General features: G+C 36.9%; 1 protein-coding gene across 1 annotated transcript; it reads right to left on the reverse strand.

Annotated features, from left to right (window-relative positions):
* Window positions 1-245: 245 nt before the first annotated feature.
* LOC308422924 (olfactory receptor 2L13-like) lies at window positions 246-1,184 on the reverse strand (the record flags this gene model as incomplete). The annotated part of the gene is made up of 1 exon (XM_080919542.1): window positions 246-1,184. The coding sequence occupies one exon, from the start codon at window positions 1,182-1,184 to the stop codon at window positions 246-248; it is 939 nt and encodes a 312-aa protein (XP_080775668.1).
* Window positions 1,185-22,747: the final 21,563 nt, after the last annotated feature.

Raw genomic sequence — 22,747 nt, forward strand, 5'->3', positions numbered from 1 at the left:
GTATAAACACCGTATTTTTATAGTGTAAGTAATTTGTTAGTATTTATCACTGATATTACTAATAATAACATAAATTAAATAAATGTGAACATTATAATAGTATATAATATTGAATATATTTTTCAAACTAGTAATGAATCACCAGAAAGTAATGACATTTTTGTGGGATATATTACATTTTCAATATATGATACTGCTCTAGGACATTCCCCAAGGAAACTTAAAAAGGAGTAGAGAATGACTGATTAAGATTTTGTTGAAGAAAAATTACCAATGACTCTTGTCATGGCCCCAAGGACCTCCTTATTTCTCAGGCTGTAGATGATGGGGTTGAGCATGGGGGTGAGAATGGTGTAGAATACAGCCAGAATCTTATCTTCCGTTGGGGAACGAAGACTCCTAGGTCGAAGGTAGGTGTAGACAAAAGGTGCATAGTAAAATGTCACCACAGTTAAGTGAGTTGAGCATGTAGTGAAAGCTTTTTTCTTTCCCTCTTTTGAGCGCATATGGAAGACAGCAAAAAGGACCCGACCATAGGAAGCTGTGATACCAAGGAAAGGCAGTAAGAGAAACAGGCTTGTGCTTACAAAAACCATGTACTCATAAACCCAAGTGTCCATACAGGCCAAGGGCAACATGGCTGGAACATCACAGAAGAAATGGTTAATGGACCTGGACTGGCAGTAAGGAATATGAAGGGCATATACAGTATGTGCTAAAGAGTTGATTGAGCCCAATATCCAGGATCCTATGATCATCTTCAGACACATTATTTTGCTCATGCGAATGGGATAATGAAGGGGATGGCAGATAGCCACAAAGCGGTCATAAGCCATGGAAGCCAGGAGCAAACCCTCAGAACATGCCATAGTCAGGAAAAAGAAGGATTGCACTCCACAACCCAGGAAGGTAATGCTTTTGTAGCCAGAGAGAAAATTAAATGCCATCTTGGGAACAGTTGTGGAAATGTACATCAAGTCCATGAGAGAGAGCTGACTGAGGAGAAAGTACATGGGAGTGTGGAGTCTTGGGTCCACACGAATGAGGTGGATCATTCCTGAGTTGCCACACAAAGCCAGAGAGAAGACAAATATGATAAGCAGCAAAATTAGTAGGCCAGTTTGGTTCTGTGGAAGCAACCCTAACAGAGTGAAATCAGTTGAGCTTTGATTCCATTTCTCCATGAAAATGTATTTCTTTATATTTTTTGAAGAGTGACCTAAAAGCAAATACATTTATCATATGAGATACAAGAGAAGAAAGAGAAATTGGCTTGTACTGAATGTTTATACTGAATTATTATTCTTCCAGCACTATGATTCTATTGAATGTATTTTTAAATCTGCACTGAATGTTCCTTCCCTTTTACTTCTGTTCATGTTGTCAATTCAAAGTTGGGGCAACCTGAGCAAGATTGCTAACACATTTTCTACTAGTAACTTCACAAAAGCCCATTACTTAACACAAGTAAGTACAAACTTTCTGTTTCCCTTTTACCCTCTCCTCTGCAACACTGGCCTTTCTGGATATCCTTTCTCGACTGACATTATATTACATATATTCCAGTGATAAAACAAAAGGAGTAGTTTGTACATTTTTTTCAAATATAGTAGTGAATCACCTGGAATTTCATAAATAAAATGAAAGTCTTTATAACAGAAAAGTGGGAATATACTTAGAATTATCTAATGAGAAAATCCTGACAGTAAGAAATGCATAGGCAGGAGTAAATAGAGATGGAAAGAATACTTCATCTCTTTACTACTTTTAAAAATAAATACTTATGACATGGTAGATAAATTTAACACCTAAATAGAAATAATCATCACTGTGTTACATATTAGCTCATTTAATGTTATACAATCTGTAGCCAAAACCATAACAACAAAGACACATGTTCTAATGGTGTACAATGTTTTTTTTTTTTTTTTTTTTTTTTTTTTTTTTTTTTTTTGTATGTGGAAACCTGAGTTAGACAATGGGACAGATTTGACGAAATAGATCCTTTTGTGGCCACCATGTACAGGTATAATATAAACATAACTTTGTGAAGTACCTTATTTAAAATTGTGAACAAGGGGCAGGACTCAGGTATGGGATAGTTGAAGACAACAAGTAGAATCGTGGTTAAGAAGGGTAGGGATGGGCACAATTTTACAAATGCTTGTGTACTTATATGTTGGAGACACATGTGCAGGTGCCATGTAAATAGGTATTATGTAAACAGGTCTGTGTGAAGTCCCCAACTCAAAGTGATAAGCAGGGGACCAAGTCAGGATGGAGAGTCAATGGGGACAAAAGCAGTGAGACAACTGCTTGTGAAGGGCATGTGTGAGGGCAATTGTATATGTAGCAAAGGACTTGCATTCTGATCCAGATAAGCCAGGAAATTAGGGAGAGTAATATGGTCTTGGGTACACTTCTCATCCTCATCCAGAGTACTCTTGATCAGAGGGCATCTGCCATGAAGACTATGCATAGAAACTAGTTAGAAAAAGGAGAATATCTGATGGCTGATCTAGATTTGAAACAGAGCTAAGTGTCCTAGATAAACACTGATACCAAGGTACTTTAGGACAATGGGATCCATACCTGGACATAGGCTCCAGTCTGATGATTCACTGATGCCTAGTCCTCTGGACTAAACATACTTACAGCAGGATCTTCCCTGTGTGCCTGTTGAGAAGAGTAAAACATTATCCTTTGAGATGATAGATGATTATTGTTCATACTGAGAGAACTGAGAATATCATTAAAAAATAAATAAAACAGTCTTCGGTATCATGTCTTGTGAATAAAAATGGATTTGAGGAGAAACTTCCTTTTACTTCCTTGAACATAGGTTTTTCTCTAGAGGAAGGAATGTACACTATTATTTAAGGGTGTTTTTCTAACAGCCAACTTTGGACACAACATCTTCCCTAAACTTATATTTCACAGGCTTGATTTTAGTAATTATTTTGTTTCCAATGTTAAGAATTGTCATTTTGTCACATTGTACTAGAGCTATTTTCAGGAGATTAGATACTCAGGATTTTAGGCATTGGGTTGGAGCCAAAGATCTTTCATTTATTCCCAGCCAATTTTTTTTATTGGGTCTGGGTATTATTTATCATACTCACAAGAAGAATCACATTCTTACATTTTAGTTTTAAAAAACTTTCAGTGGTTGAAAAAAATGTTCATGTGCTCCTTATCATTTCGAAGACATGAGAAACAAAGTTGTAAAGCTCTGTCAGGAAGAGTCCTATTATAAAGGAGTGCTACAAATGCAGTATTTCTGATTAATTTTACAAAGTTACAGGTGGATACACACATAACAGGGACACTCAGGTAGCTAGAAATCTACAGAGCACAAGACCAAATAAGATATTGACCTCTGCTTAATCTTAAAAACTCCATAGAATGCGAGAGACTATGATTTTCTGCATGTAGCATAATAAGGTCCTTAAGACAAATCCATCCTTTTGCTCCGTTCAGCATACATTTTGAGAATACCAGAAAAATTGAGTCCTTCATTTATAATTACAGTCTTCAAAACAGAACATTGCAGAGTTTAGATATGTTTTCATTGTTTCTTTTTCACTGTAAGCTCACTTTTAAAAATCCACACTCTCTGTGCAGGAGGAAAGAATTCTTCATAACAAAACAGCAGCAATTCCAGAGCACCTCTCCACTCATCTCACTTGTCCATAGGTCTTGTATTTGTATTTGAGGAAGAAAGTGCACTTACAATTAAATTGTTACTTGCTGACACTCTGTTGTTCTTTGGAAGGTTTCAGCATATGCCCCTACTCACAAAGACTACAATGTACAATAGGCCAACAATCCTACATCCATCCAAAACTCTGCTTCTTGCTGAGTAATCTGTTCTTGTCTGTCAAAATTCCGGAAGAGGAAACTTGTTACTAATCATCTTATTTATGATGATGAGACCAGAAAGAATTTAACTTCTCTTTCTGAAACTTTTGTATGCTTACTGCATATTTAGCATATATTTCAGTTTTTACTAGCTGTTTGTGAAAAACTCAAAGAATATTTCATATCTATTTCTCAATATTGTAGTGATGAAGTATAGAATGGCAAAATGTTGTGTTTTATAGGTGCTACCTTGGATCACCAAACCTCAGATATTCTTTTTTTCTTCTAATTGATCCCTCATGTCTAAATTCTACAGAGACAAAAAGCTTTTGGCTATTTCCCTTGGCTTGGTTGGTCTGAGTTAACTCATTTCTGAACTTTGAGAAACAAACACATAACAATGAACTTTTCTACAGTCACAGGATGCCTGAAAATAGGATATGATTGTGTACCACATTATTTCAGAATATGACTTGAGGGCTGTAGGGTTATTAGACAAGATGTAATAAAGTCCCTCATTTTAAGTTTGGACCCCAAAGGATTACACACTTGATACACTGAAGCACTGTTTTAGATCTTAACTCTGTCACAGGTTGATATGGAGTTCTTATGATAGTAATAATATTTAGACTCAATCAAGGATGGCAAATTGATCAGTGATTAAAAAACCAAGTTGGGCAAATTTTGTCACAGATCAAAACTTGTGACCAAATATTTAAATCTACTCTAATTAATTAACATCTTAAGAACAAACTCAGAACAGCCTGATCAAGAAATGGTGTTGGCTCAACTGGCAGTCAGCATGTAGAAGAATTAAAATAGACCCTTCTTATCTCATTGTAAAAAGCTCAGTTGCAAGTGGATCAAAGATCTCCACATAAAACCAGGTACACTGAAACTATTAGAAGAGAAAGTAGGGAAAACCGTAGAACACAAGGGCACAAGGGAAAATTTCCTGAACAGAACAACAATGGCTTGTGCTCTAAGATCAAGAATCGATAAACAGGACATAATGAGATTGCAAAGTTTCTGTAAGGCTAAAGACACTGTCAAGAAAACAAAACAGCAGCCAACAGATTGGGAAATGATTATTACCAACCCCACATCTGATAGAAGTCTAATATATAATGTATACAAATAATTTATGAAGTTATACTCCAGATAATCAAACAATCCTATTGAAAATGAGGTACAGAGCTAAGGAAAGACTTCTCAACTGAGGAATATTGAATAGCTGAGAAGCATCTATGAAAATGCTCAATATCCCTAGTCATCAGGGAAATGATCAAAACAAACCTGAGATTAAACCTCACACTAGCTAAAATGGCTAAGATGAAAATCTCAGATGACAGCAGATGCTGGCAGGGTGCGGAGAAAGTGGAACACTCTTCCACTCTGTTGGTGGGGTTGTAAGCTGGTACAACCATTCTGGATATCAGTCTGGAGATTCCTCAGAAAATTAGACATAGTTGTACCTGAAGGCCCAGTTATTCCACTGCTGGGCATATACCACAGAGATGCTCCAATATACAATAAGGACAGAAGCTCCACTATCTTCATAGCAGCCTTATTTATAATAGACAGAAGCTGGAAAGAACACAGATGTCCTTCAACAGAGGACTGGATACAAAAATTGCAGTACATTTACACAATGGAGTACTACTCAGATATCAGAAACAATGACTTAACAAAATTATTAAGAAAATGGATGCATCTAGAGAATATCATCCTGAATGAGATAACCCAGTCACAAAAGAACAAACATAATATGCAGTCACTGATAGTGGGATGCTAACCCCAGAAAGCTCTGAACACCCCAGAAACAACTCACAGACTGTGTGAAGTTCAACAAAAAAGAATATATTTTAATTAAAATAGAACTGTATCACATCCCCCTTTTCTCCCTACAGCCCCTCCTAGTCTCTCTTTTATCCCCTCAAATTAATAGCCTCTTTTCCTATATTATTGTTACATATATACATATGTGCATGTATATGTACCCACAAATACTTAATTACAACCTCAAAAAATGTATTCATATAGTTTTATGCAAAAATTCTGAAAATTTGTACATTCATCTTTGTTTTTTAAAATAAAGTAGAAAAAGAACGCAGATGTCCTTCAGTAGACAAATGGATACAGAAATTGTGGTACATTTACACGATGGAGTACTACTCAGCTATTAGAAACAATGACTTTATGAAATTCTTAGGAAAATGGATGTATATAGAGAATAACATCCTGAGTGAGGTAACCCAGCCACAAAAGGACAGACATAATATGCAGTCACTGATAATTGGATACTAGTCCCAGGAAGCTCTGAATACCCAAGAAACAACTCATAAGGCATATGAAGCTCAAAAAAAAGAAAGGCCAAAAAGTGGAAGCCTCAGTCCTTCTTAGAAAGAAAAGTGTATAGCATCCTCTCAGAGTGGGGTACACCTAGACCTTAAATCATTACTAACTCAAGAGCTATGAAGATAGCCTTGTGGCAATTTTTGGTATTTAAAAATCATTATGTATAATCTTTACACAACAAGAAAACTTTGACTATTTCCATGTTATGTTTTGTTTTAAATGCATTTTGGGCTCATTGTAACAAGTAGGATTTCAGTGCATACTATCAAACCTTTAAAAATATCAAGTACTGACAAAATATATTCATATTGTTTTATGCCAAAATGCTTTAAAAAATCTGTACATGTATCTCTGTTTTTTTTAGATAAAGTTGTAAGAAAAAAAATAGAACAAACTTAAGATGTACACCACCTGCTTTTATAGTGTTTATGCTGAAAAGAAAGCCATTTGGGTTGAGAACTATATTATTCTCCAAACCCACAGATTGTTAAAATAGATTCATAAATATTTAAAGATATTAAAGACATTTGTGTCCAAGTTCATATATTACAAAATAGATGATTTAATATTGTTTAAATAACACAATACTCAGTAAATATCACCAACTAATGTGACTGAAATGATGTGAAACTTTTACTATTTAATTCCATTACCATTGTAGGTAGTAGCAAGAAAGTTACAAATGCATGCAGATGTTTATTACTGTCCCTCACTATGTATACATGCTCAGTTTTGCAAGTAGTAACAATGTTCAGTACTATCTGCTGGGCTGAATGCAACGCACTTTGCCTGCAGCGCATCTTTTCTTCCCTGTCTTTTTCTGTCTACTGTGATGTTAGAGCATCCTTCTAACATATGGATTTTATTTGTTTCCTAGAATAGTGGTATGAAAAGTAAAGTATCTTGGTTGTGACTCTTCATCTTTTTCTGGGTATAGAGGTAGAAGCTATAGTAGTGGAGGGATTATGGATAAAGAGTTTTGAAAGCTGTAATCAGCAGGTTATAAGAAAAGAAAACACAAATTACGCTGACATGGTGTTTTCATGATACTATGCACTTGGAATGAGGCAGCGATCGTTGTAGTATATGAGTGACAACTGTGTTTTGGTGCTCTAGGTAAAGTGGTTCTGACATAACTTTATCGACACAGGGAATCTTCACAGGCATATCCTGGTTAAGCGATGATACTGATGATCTTAAACCCAGGGGAAAGGGATAAAATTGATACTTCTATAGATATGTACAAGACATTTGGTTTGAATAGTAACTGGATTATTTATAGATTATCTGAGACAACAATATTAATAACAGTGACATTTTGGAATAAGCAAATCTAAACGAACACCTTTTGGAATGTTACAGTTTTGCTCCCTACTTTCACTTCTATGTAAAAAAATGTTTATTGATATTTCATATTCTCCTTTGTGTAACTTAGGTTGGTACAGAATTCAGTAAAAATTTTCTTTCGGTGTAACTCAGGCTGGTCTTAAGCTTCTTCCTCCTAATTGTTGATGTCTTTAGCTTATACCTATACATAAAAATTATTGATAATATTCACTAACAATCTAATGAAGTTGATTTTCTTCTCAGAGGGGCATATGCTAAAAATTTTAATTTATTTCCAGTAATATCGCTCTCTCCTAACTTGTTGTACAGATTGCTTGAAGTTATATAAACAGAAAAAGAAATCAAAACATAAATAGTAACAGACAACATGATTTTATACATAAGACCTCACAGACTAAAACTCACATTTGGAAAACATTTTCCTCAGAGTATAGTGATATAAAATCAGTACACAGATATCAGTATATAATACTGAAAAAAGTCAATGACAATGATTTCAAGAAAACAATCCTGAAGTAATAACAGGCTTAGAGAAACATAATTCTTCAGATTAAATTTAACGAAGAAAACAAAAGACTTCTAAACTTAAAGTTTTAAGATAATTAATAAAGAAATGAGATAACAGAAGGTGGAAATATTTTCTATGCTCATGGACTGCAAGAATTAATCTTCAAATCCTTCTACACATTCAATGCAACATCAGTAAAAATTCCAAAGCTATTCTTTTCAGACAAAGCAATTTCAAAATTGACATGGCAACACAAAAATACAAGGATATCTAAATAAATATTTACCAAAAGAATACTTTTAAATACCACATTACCTCATTTCAAAATATGAAACAAGTTATATTAGCAAAATTAGAAAGGTAGTGGTGCATAAAGCAGACACAGAGACTAGTGAAATAGAATAGAGAATTCAGACATGACCACAGCTACCCGAGTTTTGACAGAGATGTCAAAAATATACACCAGAGAAAAAATGGTGTGTTAGACAAATGTTTCAAGGCACCCTGCATTTGAATACACAGAAAAGTGAAACTAAACTTTTCTCACCTTGCATAAAACAACTTCAAATGTCTAGGATCTGAACATAAGATCTAGTACTGGAAAACTGCAAGAGAAAAAAGTAGAGAGTAGGCTTCAAGTCAAAGGCACAGATCATGACTTCCTTAAGCACACTCCACTAGTACATGAAGCTAGACAAACAACTGAAAAAATATGATCTCATAAAATTAAAAATTCTCTAACAGGACACAGTAAATAAAATAAAGAGCTTTGCAGAGATAGAACTAATTCTTTATCAGCTCTCCATTCAATATAGAGCTTGCATAATATAAAAAACTTAATAAGACCAAAGAACAAACAACAAACAAACCGAACTCAACTCGATTTTAAAATGGAATATAAGATTGAACAAAATATTTCCAAAGCAAAACATATTAATGACTTAAACATATTAAAAAGGTTTGTAGGGGTTGGAGATTTAGCTGAGTGGGTAGAGCAAGTGCAAAGACCTGGGTTCTGTCCTCGGCTCTGGAATAAAAAGACAAAAAATGGTTGTGAGGGAAATACGGACTAAAACTGCTTCAAAATACCATATCACACCCTCTTTAAAATGGGCAAGGAGACAGCTTGTTTGTAGTTTTGTTTTTATATTAGTCAAGGGGCAAAGTATATGATAGTCTTTTCTTAATTTTAATATGGTGCCTGGGTTTGTGACCAAAGCCGTTTTTATGACTAGGAAACATTAAATTGAATCAAATCAAATCACATCAGATCAAATTGCATGGTCATCAGGGAAATGTAAATCAAATCAACACTGATATTTCATCTCATACCAGTCAGAATGCCTAGGATAAAAATACTCAGGTGACAGAAGATGCTGACAAAGATTAGGAAAAAGAGGAACACTCCTGTGTTGCTGGTGGGATTGCAAAGTGGTACAACCACTCTGGAAATCAGTCTGGAGGTGTCTCAGAAAATTGGGCATACTATTACCTGAGGACCCTACTATACTACTCCTGGGCATATGCCCCAAAGATGCTCCAACATATACAAGGACACATGCTCCATTATGTTCATAGCAGCCTTATTTATAATAGCTAGAAGCAGGAAAGAACCCAGATATCTCTCAACAGGGGAATGGATAGAGAAAATATGGTACATTTGTACAATGGTGTACTACTCAGCTATTAAAACCAGTAAATTAACGAGATTCTTAGGCAAATAGATGGAACTAGAAAAATATCATCCTGAGTGAGGTAACCCAATTGCAAAAGAACAGAAGTGGTATGCACTCACTGCTAAGTGGATATTAGCTCAAAAGCTTAGAATAACCAAGATACAATTTACAGACCGTATGAAGCTCAAGAAGAAAGACCAAAGTGTGAATGATTCAGTCTTTCTTAGAAGGGGGAACAAAATACTTATGGAGGAAATACAGGGCCAAAGTGTGAAGCAGAGACTGAAGAAAATGGCATTCAGAGACAGCATGACCTGGGGATCCATTCATATGCAGCCACCAAACCTCCTTACTTGTGGTGATGACAAGAAGTGCATGCTGGCAAGAGCCTGATATGTATGGCTCCTGAGAGGCTCTGCCAGAGCCTTATTGATACAGATTAATATACCTGCAGCTAACCATCAGACTGAGCACAGGAACCTCAATGGAGGAGTTAGAGAAAGGAATGAAGGAGCTGAAGGGGTTTGAAACTCCATTGGAAGAACAATATCAACCAACCAGACCCCAAGAGTTCCCAGAGACTAAACTACCAACCAAAGAGTGCACCTGGAGGAACCTATGGCTCCAGGTTCATATGTAGCAGAGGATAGGCTTGTTGGACATCAATGAGAGGACAGGCATCTGTTCCTCTGAAGGTTGGATGCCCCAGTGTAGGGGAATTCCAAGGCATGTGAGGTGGAAGTGGGTGGGTAGGAAGGGAAGTACCCTCATAGAAGCAAGGAGAAGGGGGAGGAAATAGGGGGTGTGCAGAGGGGAAACTGGGAAAGAAGATAACATTTGTAATGTCAATAAATAAAATAACCAATAAAAAATATCAAATCAAATCTAGTCCAGGCATCATAGCTTAGGAGAATAAAGAGGGACAGAGACTTGAATTCTGCCATGCCACATTGTGTGGATGGGGAAAAATGCCCACAGACTTGCCCTCTACTTTATGGCACAGGCAGGCTGTAGGAACACAGAGCCTCACTAACCACCCCCAAAGTAGACTGGGAGGACACACAGTGAATTTTATACCACCATGCCACCCACAGAGCTGCCCTCCCACCCATGGCATAGATATGCCATAGCCATCTGCTGGCCTGAAGAATGTCACTCAGGGGCCTGCCAGCCATCTGTCCACCCTGCAGCAGGAGCCACCATAATATGGAAGTATGCGGTGGATGCCTGAATGTTGCATGTTTCTGCCTTGATGATAGTGGACTGAACCTCTAAACCTGTAAGAGAGCCCCAATTAAATATTGTTCTTTATAAGACTTGCATTGGTCATGGACTTTGTTCACAGCAGTAAAACCCTAAGACATCTACCTATACCTCCTCTCAGCTATTTGTTATACGTGCTTTTATTTACAATTTGAATTGACTTGGGACAAGGTCACAGGGGCTATGTGCAGACTCCAGGTTTTGGGACCCACACTTGGCATTACAATAGATAGTAAAAGACAAAAAGCTCAACAGGGGAGGGTGAAGGTGTGTGGGGTGTCCATGATCTGGTCTGAAGACAGCATGGGTGAACAAGCCCCCAGGGCCTGAGAATAAGAGAGCTGACCCAGCCACTTTAAAGCTTCAGCAAGCACCTGGGAGAGAAGTTCCTGTACCTTGATTGGGAAGTCCAATGGAATTGGATCTGGTGGTATGGGTATAGGTGATACCTGTCCCAAGGGCATGAGTGCAGGAGAGCTGACCCTGTTTCCTGAAGATGGAGGAATTGGGTAGCCTAGCCAGAACCATGCTGAATAGCTTGCCCTGGTTGTATGAATAAAGTGGAGATGGCAGGCTGACCGACTCAGCTACCGTTCAGGCCCAGATTCAGGGTTCTCAGTTGGCCTTCTCCAAAATTTATATATTTGTGACTGCGTGGAACTTGTTAAAGGGCCAGTCCTGATGATCCTAAGCTTCAGGATCTCCATGACACAAGGAAATGATAGGATAACTGGGAGGAGGTCTGGCAAGAATCCAATATTGATAGTGTCACAGAAACTACAGATCTTGTGCCATACAAATAACTCATGGCTCATTGCAATAGATATTTCCAGATGCAGTTGTGTTGGACAGAGAAATATACTCTGTGACACATTCTGACATACTACAGCTTCCACAATGACATGTTTTCTGTTCTCTCTCTCCCCCCTCTTTCTGTACGTGTGTGTGTGTGTGTGTGTGTGTGTGTGTGTGTGTGTGTGTGTGTGTTATTTTGGGAGGGTTGCAAGGGCAAAAGGAAGATATCAGAGATCGGAGAGATGAGCATGACTGGGATGCATGATGTGAAACTCATAAAGAATCAATAAAAAAGTTTAAAAAAATACCATATCAGTTGGGCAGCAGTGGCATGTGTCTTCAGTGCTACATTTGGGTGGTTGATCTCTGAATTTGAGGCCAACCTGATCTACAGAGTGAGTTTCAGGACAGCCAGGGTAAAAAATAATACTATCTTAGTCTTTTCAAAATGGCTACCATCAAGAAGACTATTGACAATACTGGGAGTATGAGCATGGGTGATGAATTCTGTGGGAATGTAATTGCATATGGCCACTTTGGAACTCAATTTATAGTCTTCTAAATAAAAAATAAGTAGAAATAGAACTATCATGTCACCTAGCTATACCATTCTGGGAGTATAGTGATATTTGCACATATTGGCTCCTTGTAGATTTATTCACAATAGCCAGGAAATTTAATTTACCAAAATATACATCAGATGATGAATGGACAATGAAACAAAGACACACATACACAACACATTCTTACTTGGATATGAAAAAAAATAGAGTAATAAAAGTTTTGGGTGAATTATTCTATCTAAATGAACATCTACTTGTGACAAACAAATACCACATCACTCAGAGATTCTACTTTCAAATATTTTGTTTTGTATGATTAAATTGGAGTTTATATAAAAGCCAAGAAACTAGAAATCAGAAAAGAATGGTGGAGGCATTAAGGGAGGAGGGATAGTAAAATAAAATAGAGAAGGGTCATATTGGGGGCAGAAAGATTTAAGCATAAAGGAAGTTTGAAGATCATGGAAAGAGAGGGTTACAGGCTTATTCAAGGTCAAGTGTGCATGAAAAACTATGTGGAAAATTGTGCTATTCTAATTCAAGGTAAAGAAATAAAGTGGAATAGTAAAAAAAAACTTGGTAAGAAGTTAGAGAAAAGAAAATTCCCGGAGTTAAAGTGGTGCAAGGAAGTTTGAGGAGAGAAGAGTAGGTTAACCAAAATTGTAGATATATGAAGTTTCACTAAAATCCATTACTTTGTAAGCTACTCAAAAACATATAAAATATTTTGAAAAGAAGTTTGAACAGAAGTTTTCTGCCTAGGTGAATATTGATGCTTCTAGAAGACATGGCTAATAAGTGAAAAATCTCACTGGCAGGCAAGAAATACCTACCAATGAGTTATTGGTTATTCTGGTCATAGACGTACTGTAAATAGCACATGATATTGTCACTGCTCTTGCTTGCCTATCATAGCAAGATGAGACCCTGTTTCTATAGCTAGCACTCACTTTGGATAAGCTTAAACTGAGAAGGCAACTTTGCCTCTTCTGGATATCTTAAATTCTGTAAAGTGCAATGTGTACAGATGAACAAGGAAAAGATATCAATAGTTTGATCCAGTAGAGGATCCTGCCCTTTAAAATACTGAGGTCGCATGAATGTTATGTCAAGTGTGACCCAGCAGTAATACTTTGTGATTAGATAGCGGCTTTATTACAAAGGATAAATTTAATGACTGACACTGGTCAAAATCTCTAAATTGTTGAGATCATTTGTTATACAGGTTAATAGAATATTGGATATTTTTATAAATTATCATGTCAAATTGCCTTTTAAATATTTATTATTAACCCACAGATCTCTCTTGCTACCAACTTGATCAGAGAATGTTCTCTTTGGCAGTAGGTAGTTAATGCAGAGACTCACATTCAGAGCATCAGTGAGTGCTTTGTAAAGGGTGAGACAGTGTATCAAGCTCACTCACCCAAGGTCAGAACACTGTGAAAGATGTGGCAAGAAATATAAAAGAATCTTGTAGTCAAAGAGAAGGAACAAAAAGAGCTGAATGGTGGACAAAACATGGCTGTTGTATGCATCAACTCACACCATGCTAATTGTCCCGCACAAGGCACAAGACTACTATGAAATCCAGCATGTTAAAATTTTGTCATGGTTCAGGAAGTTCTGCTAATGCACTACTGTCTTGATGAAATTTTTGTGTACTTAATATAAGCTAGGCTCAATTGAGAAAAGGGAACCTTAATTGAGGAACGTACGCCACCACAATATTGGCCTGTGTGTAACCCTGGGGAGAGTTTTTAATTATTGATTATGTGGGAGGACACAGCGGTAGTAGATGGTGTCATTCCTCATTAGGTTTTCCTGAATTCTGTAAGAAACCAGGCCAAGCAAGCAGTGGAGAGCAAGTCAGTAAACAGTAGCTGTCTTAGTCTGGGTTTCTATTCCTGCACAAAACATCATGACGAAGAAGCATGTTGGGGAGGAAAGGGTTTGTTTAGTTTACACTTTCACATTTCTGTTCATCACCAAAGGAAGTCAGGACTGGAACTCAGGTAGGTCAGGAAGCAGGAGCTGATGCAGAGGCCATGGATGGATGTTCCTTACTATCTCACTTCTCCTGGCTTGCACAGCTTGCTTTTTTCTAGAACCCAGGTCTACAAGCTCAGTGATGGCACCACCCACAATGGGCTGGGCCCTGCCCCCTTGATCACTAGTTGAGAAAATGCCTTACAGCTGGATCTCATGGAGACATTTTCTCAACTGAGGTTCCTTTCTCAGTGATAACTCCAGCTTGTGTCAAGTTGACAAAAAACCAGCCAGCACAGTAGCCTTCCATGACCATCAACACTTGTCTTCAGATTCTTTCTTTAGATTCCTTCCTTGACTTCCATTCATGATATGAGATGAATAAACTCTTTCTGGTGGCATGCCCACTCCCAGTGAGTGATCCATACATTCATATACAGGGTTCTATCACAGCAGTTAATACAGCCTTTGTAATTCCAAGTTAAGATACTATTGTGGCTTAAAAATATACATGCTTTGAGGCATAAAAAGATATCTTACTGATTCAAAATGAGCATAAGTTTTATTATATCATAATTTCTTTTTAGTCATGAATATACCTCAAATATGGGATAACAACATATTTCTATGTCTCATAGCATAATATCTTTTATATGTATTTGTGACTGTTAAGTATTTGTAGTATAATGACCAAGCCAGCTCAGTCAGTCAACAGATTCTCCATGTCAGGAGCTTAAAAAGAAAAAAGAAAAAAGACAATTAATCAACACTGTAACATGGCCCCAGTTAGTCCTGAGGTTTAGGAGGGTTTATTTTTCCTAGTCTGCTTTTATACCATTTTAATTATGTGTAAGTAATAAGATCAGTTTTAGGTTAATGCCACAAGCAAGCAATATAGACAGATAGTCAAGGAACAAGCAAGGCAACAAGCAAAATCCTGTGATTACTGTTTCTAATGACTTCTCAGGGTGACTAAGAGATCTGAGATTACTTCCTTGTACTAACCCAAAGTCATATTCTTGGGTAATGCCTACTTCTTTATTATATCCTAAAATTACATTCCTGCCTTAGCCTACTTCCCTGTCATGGCCCAATGTCAAATTTCTGCTAAGGGCCCTCAAAGTTCTCCACAGTATAAAATTCAAGTTTTATGTATTTCTGATATAATTTCCTGGGTTTTATCCAATATAGGCTTATTTTATTGAGAAAATGCATTCACATGATTTTATAAATAAAAAAAGACTGGAAGTAAGTATCAAGTAAACAAAAGTAATATAAAATCGGAGGTGTATATTTTTGATAAAGAGGGTCAGTGAGAAATGTAACTGCTTTTAGGTTAATAAACAGTTTTGTAAGGCTGAAAAGGATTTTCTATAGATCTTTCCTGAAGGTCTGGTAGAATTCTTCTGTGAACCCACCTGGTTCTGAGTTCTATTTTAGTGGGAACGGTTTGTTGTTTGTTTGTTTTGTTTTTGTTTTTGATTTTTACTATTTTTAAGGATTTTTTAAAATGTATTTTTTATGGAATATATTTTTGATGACTTTTTCTATCTCCCAACTCCTCACAGATCCTTTACCCTCCCATATTTGTTTTTGTTTATATTTATTCTTGCATGTTTACATTTATTACTTAAATCCACTAATTTGTCATAGACTTATGTAGGGTACTAATCTTTTTTAAACTTTGGTAGCTTGGATGAAGCAAGAAAGTCATCCATTTCTTCAGTATTAATTGTAAAAAATTTTAGTTCTCTTCTCTTGCTATTAATTAATTTACTTTTTAACTTTTGGTTAGTTGGACCAAAGGGCTATTGGCCTATTTTTCAATTTGTTAATAGTTTCTTTTCTTTTTTATTTAATTGATTTGTTCTCTGATTTATATTTTATCATTATTATTTCAATTATATTGTATTTGGTAATATTTTAATGTTTTTCTTTCAAGTTTTAATTTGCATACATAGTCTTTTTGTGTTTTGAGCTATAAATTTCTCTTAAAGGTTGGCTTTTCTTTTGCCCTAGGGTTTTGTCTGTGTGTGTGTGTGTGTGTGTGTGTGTGTGTGTGTGTGTGTGTGTGTTTATTTTTACTTATCACCAGGAGATACTATATTTCTTTCTCGATTTCTTCTTTTAACCATTCATCAGGCAATAACAAGCTGTTAAATATCCATGAGACTCATACTATAAGTTTGATTAATGTCAATATTACAGAAGCTTCAAAAATGAGCAGACTATTTAATTTTAGTATTTCATTAGAACAATCTTTTAATACAAGTGCACTTGATGGATGCTGTCATTACACCTAATGTTCTTAGTTTATTTTAAGTGCTGATGACTTGTATCTGTGAGAAACTAAGGTAGTATTTATAAGTTGATGCTAATCCTTTTCTTTAATTCCAGTAGTACACATTTTAAAATAAAATTTCTGTACCAAGAATAGATGTTCCATGGTGGTATGGCACCCAAGAGGTGTGTCCCTTTCTCTTAGGAGAAGGGGTATTGTGGGGCAGAAAGGTAAAAGTTGGAAATACGAGAGGTTGAAATCAGTCGAAGCCCTGAAGATGGTTATGAAAATAATAATCAAGCAGTAGATTCTTTCTGAACTCCTGATTGTAAATCCACTTTGCCTGGATGCACCACAGTGGAGCAGATATGCAAGGTTCTAGGCAAGCCCCAAACCCCACCTCCACAGGAGACAGTGACATAGATTCTTACCAGATCAGCCACTCCCTATGTCCCTCCCCTGTGCACACATAGCCTTAGAAAAACAGCTATGGCCAATCTCAGAGGCAAATGTATGGGAAGTGGGTGGTTGGATTCTGGGAGGAACAAAGGAGAGAAGCATGAAAAAATAAAGACAGAGGTTGAAACTTTCTCAGTCTTGGCTTTTTTGTGGTTCTGGCTCCTTTGTCATCCATGAATGCTCTATTCCAGAGCCTTAATCTTGGCCCTGCACTGCTCCTGACAGCCTGGCTGGTGTTGACAGCCAAGCTTGCCTGGCTTTAATTTCAGCACCCCACTGGGCATTGACCCAGCCAGAGTTTGCAGGCCTGGTGTCACCCTGCTGGGATTTGTTCCCATGCTTCCTGGTCTGAACTCCTGTGGACCAGGCTGAGTTTTCCAGAAGCTATCTTCCCTGAGACTGGCTGTGAGAAGTTACCTTCCCTCAGAGGAGCAATGAGGGGCCCCACCAAAGAGTACAACAGGGTGTGGACAGTGGAGTGAGAGATTTATAAGCACAGGGCTGGGAGGAGAGAAGGTGACTTGATCAGGATGCAAAGTTAAAAAAACATCACTGGGAAAAAATGGAAACAAGTGAGACATAATTTGGCCTAATGAGTACAGGAAATACGTGAGTGCCATAGGCAATTCAATCAACTTTAAATGTTACTTATATCAGTTTTATCTCATTAACCTTTCATTTTATTTATTTACTAATGTATGAGAGGGGGTATTTGGTGGGTATAAATCACAGTACATGTGCGAAGGTCAGAGGAAATATTTGGAAGACAGAATATGTTCTAAATCTATGTGGGTCCTAGTGTTGCAATCAGGTTGTCAAATATAGCAGGGACCTTTACCCACTCATCCTTCTCACTCATCCTTTGGAGTATTGGAATTACTGAATTCTTGACCTTAGAAATTTTAATAAACTTTAATTTAAAAACTATTATTAATTTACATCCCACTCACTGCCCCCTCCCAGTTACTTTTTACAGTCCTTCTTCCATTTCCTCTCTCCCTCTTCTCTGAATGGGTGAGAGTACCCTGGGCATGCTCCTATCCTGGTACTTCAAATATCTGTGAGGGTAGGCACTAGGTTCTTCCTGTCCCACTGAGACCAGAAAAGGCTACATAGCTAAGACAACATATCCCATGCGCAGACTTTTGGGGTACCTCTGTTCAAGTTGTTCAGGACTTATGTGGAAACAAAGCTTCATAGCTGATATAGTTCAAGGAGGACTAGGTTCAGCACTTGTATGTTCTTTGGTTGGTGGCTCAGACTCTGAGAGCCCCAAAAGTTCAGGTTAAATAATTCTGTTGGTCTTTCTGTGGAGTTCCTATCTGCTTTGGGGCCCACAATTCTTCTTATTCTTTCATAAGAATCCTCAAGCTCCAACCACTGTTTGACTGTGGGTGTCTATATCTGTCTGAGTCAGATGCTGGGTGAAGCTTCTAACAGTGCAATATAAGCATGGATAAATGCATAACAAGTATCATTAATAGTGTAAGAGATTGGTGATTGACCCTGAAATGGGTCTTAAGTTGGTCTGGTTGTTGTTTGGTCATCACCTCAGTCTCTGCTCCACCCCCCATGCCTGTACCTGTATTTCTTATAAACAGGATAAATATGGGTTTGAAAGATTTGTGGGTGAGTTTCTATCTCTATTGATCCATTGGAATTTCTGCCTGGCTATATAGGAAGTGGCCTCTTTAGGTTCTATATGCATATAACTGAGTGTCACAGCCAAGGTCACTCACCCCCATTAATTCATAGGTGCCCTCCTTATTCCAGGTTTCTGTTTAGTCCTAGAGATCCCTCTAACCTCCTCAGGCACATCAGTTACAGATGTTCATTCATTTTCATTGTCATCTAGCCCTTTCTCCTGATTCTGAACCCCCAATTCCTCTTGCCATCCCTCATCATTTCTAGCTCCCTCCCCCCATAATGATTATTTTATTCCCACTTCTAGATTATACTCAAACTTACTTGATTAGGATTTTCTTCTTGTTTAGCTTCATTGGGTCTGTGGAGTATAACATTAATACCTATACTTTATGGCTATTATCCACTTATACATGAGTACATATCATCTTTGTCCTTTTGAGACTCTGTTATCTCACTGAGAATGATAGTCTTAAGTTCCATCCATTCACAAGAAAAATACATGATGCCTTTGTTTTTAATAGGTGAAAAATGTTTTATTGTGCAATTGTAGCACATTTTCTTTATCCATTTTTCAGTTGAGGGACATCTATACTGTTTTCCGTTTCTGGCTATTACAAATAAAGCCTAAGGCAATCTACAATTTTGATGCAATCTCCATAAAAATTATAACTAAATTCTTTATATAATTAGAAAAAAGAGGTTGCAAATTTATTTGGAATAATAAAAAATCCAGAATAGCAAAAACCATTCTCAACAATAAAAAAAAAAAAAAAAACTTCCAGGGGAGTTACCATCCTTGACTTCAAGCTATATTACAAATCAATTGTGATGAAAACTTTCTGGTATTGGTACAGAGACAAGCAGGTAGATCTATGGAATAGAATTAAAGACATAGAAATGAACCTACACACCTATGATCATTTGATCTTTGACAAAGGAGCTAAAAACATTCAATGGAAACAGGACAGCCTCTTCAACAAATGGTGTTGGTTCAAATGGCAGTCAGCATGCAGAAGAATGCATATTAATCTCTTCTTATCTCCTTGTACAAAGCTCAAGTCCAGATGAATCAATGATCTTCACATAAAACTAAGAACACTGAAAGTAACAGAAAAAAAATGGGAGAAGAACTTAGTACAGATAGGCACTGGGGAAATTTTTACGAACAGAACACCAATAGCTTATACCCTAAGATCAAGAATTGACAAATAGAACCTCATTAAATTGCAAAGTTGCTGTAAGGTTAAGGACACTGTCAAAAGGACAAATGGCAACCAAAATATTGGGAAAAGATCTTTACCAGTCCTACATCTGATAGAGGGCTAGTATCCAATATATACAAAGAACTCAAGAAGTTAAACTCTAGAGAATCAAAAAATCCTATTAAAATGGGGTTAGGAGCTAAACAAATAATTAACTGAGGAATACTGAATGACTGAGAAACACCTAAAGAAATGCTCAACATTCCTAGTCATCAGAGAAATGCAAATCAAAACAACCCTAAGATTCCATCTCACACCAATCAGAATGGCTAAGATCAAAAACTTGGGTCGCACCAGATGCTGGTGAGGATTTGGAGAAAGAGGGACACTCCTTCATTGTTGGTGGGGATATAAACTGGTACAACTACTCTAGATATTAGTCTGTCAGTTCCACAGGAAATTAGACATTACAACACGAGGACCCAGCTATACCACTCCTGGGTATATAGCTCCAACCTCTAACAAGGACACATGCTCAACCATGTTCATAGAAGCATTATTCATAATAGCCAGAAGCTGGAAAGAATACAGATGTCCTTCAGTAGACGAATGAATACAGAAATTGTGGTATATTTACACTCAGGTATTAAAAACAAGAAATTCATGAAATTCCTAGGTAAATGGATGGAACTTAAAGCTATTATCCTGAGTGAGGTAACTCAGTCACAAAAGAGCACTCATGGTACGTATACACTTATAAGCAGATACTAGTCCAAAAAACACCCAGAATATCCAAGAAACCATCCACAGAACTTATGGAGCTCAAAAAGAAAGAAGATCAGAATGTGGATGTTTTAGTCCTTCTTATAAGTGAGAACCAAACATTCAGAGAGGAAATACAAGGTCAAATAGAGAAGCAGGGATTGAAGAAAAGATCTACACAGACTGCTTCACCTAGAGAACCACCACATATGCAGTCCCCAAACCCAAGCACTATTGCTGATGCCAAGAAGTGTTTACTGGCAGGAACCAGGTATGGATGTCTCCTCATAGACTATGCAGAGTCATATAAATACAGATGAGGATGCTTGCACCTAACCATTAGACTAACATAGGGACCCCAATGAAAGAGCCAGAAAAAGGACTGAAAGAGCTGAAAGGGTTGCAACCTTATGGGAATAACAATATTAACCAGCCAGGGCACTGAGAGGGTGAATGGGAGAGGAAGCAACTTCATGGAAACATGATGAGGGATAAAAGGTGTTGGAGGGAGAGGGGAGAGTATAACATTTGAAATGTAAATATGGAGAATATCCAATAAAATTGAAAAAAAAATAAAGTGGGTTGATATTTGATGCAAAAACAAAACACATAAAGCTGTTATGAACAGAAGTTGAGCAAGTGTCTTTGTAGTATGTTGGAGTATCTTTCAGGTATATGCTCAGGAGTGGTTTAGCTGGGTATTTGAGAAACATTTTGTTAAGTGCTTCTTGGTCATTTGAGACTCCAAGATTCCTCTTTTGAGAATTCTGTGTTCATCTCTGTACCACATTTTTAAATTGGGTATTTAGGTTGTTGGTTTCCAAGCTCTTGAATTATTAGTAAATTTTATATTTTAGTCCTCTGTCAAATGTAGTGTTGCTGAAGATCCTTTCCCAATCTGTAGAATGCCGATTTTTCTATTGACAGTGTTCTTTGCTTACAGAAGCTTTACAGTTTAATATTGATCTTAGAGCCTGAACCATTAGGGTGTCTGTTAAGGAAATTGCCTCCTATATCAATGCTCGCAAGGCTATTTTCTACTTTTTTCTATATTTAGTGTATTCACTTTTATGTTGCGGTCCTTAGTCCTATGAACTTGAGTCTTGTGCAGGGTGATAAATATGGATCCTTTTTCATTCTACATGTACACATACAATTAGACCAGCACCATTTGTGGAAGAAGCTTTCATTTTTCCACTGTATGGTTTTGGCTTCTTTATCAGAAATCAAGTGTCCATAGGTCTGTGGGTTTGATTCTGGGCCTACATTTCAATTCTATTAATCAATGTGTCTTTTTATGTAGAAATACCATGCAGTTTTTATCACTATTGTTATGTAGTAAAATTTGAGATCAGTGATGGTGATTCCTCTGTATCTTATTGCTCTGGATTATTCAGGCTACTCTGTTTTGTTTTGTTTTTCCATAGGAAGGCAAGAATTCCTCTTTCAATGTGTGTAAAAAATCATGTTGAAATTTTTGATGTGGATTGCTTTCAATCTGTAGATACCTTTTGGTAAGATGTCCATTTTCACACTATCAATCCTACCTATCCATGACCATAGAAGATCTTTGCATCTTCTGAGGTTTTCTTCAATTATTTTCAGAGACTTGAAAATATTGTCATGAAGGTATTTCCCTTTGATTATAGTTACACCAAGATATTTGGTATTATTTGTGACCATTGTGAAGGGTGTTGTTTTCCTATTTTTCCTCGGTCCATTTATCATTTGTGTAAAGAAAGGCTACTAATTTCTTTGAGTTAATTTTATATTTAGTAACTTTGCTGAAATTTTTTATCAACTGTGCAAGTTCTCTGGTAGAACATTTGGGGTAACTTATGTATACTATCATATCACCCACAAATAGTGATACCTTTACTTTTTTTTCAGTTTGTATCCCCTTAATATCCTTTTTGCTTTTTATAGTTCTAGCTAATACTTTGAGCACCATATTGAATATATAGGGAGAAAGTGGGCAGCTTTGTCTTGTCCCTGGTTTTAGTGAGATTGTTTTAAGTTTTCTTCCATGTAATTTG

The sequence above is a fragment of the Micromys minutus genome (assembly GCF_963924665.1).
Source record: "Micromys minutus genome assembly, chromosome: 7".
Lineage (NCBI taxonomy): Eukaryota > Metazoa > Chordata > Mammalia > Rodentia > Muridae > Micromys > Micromys minutus.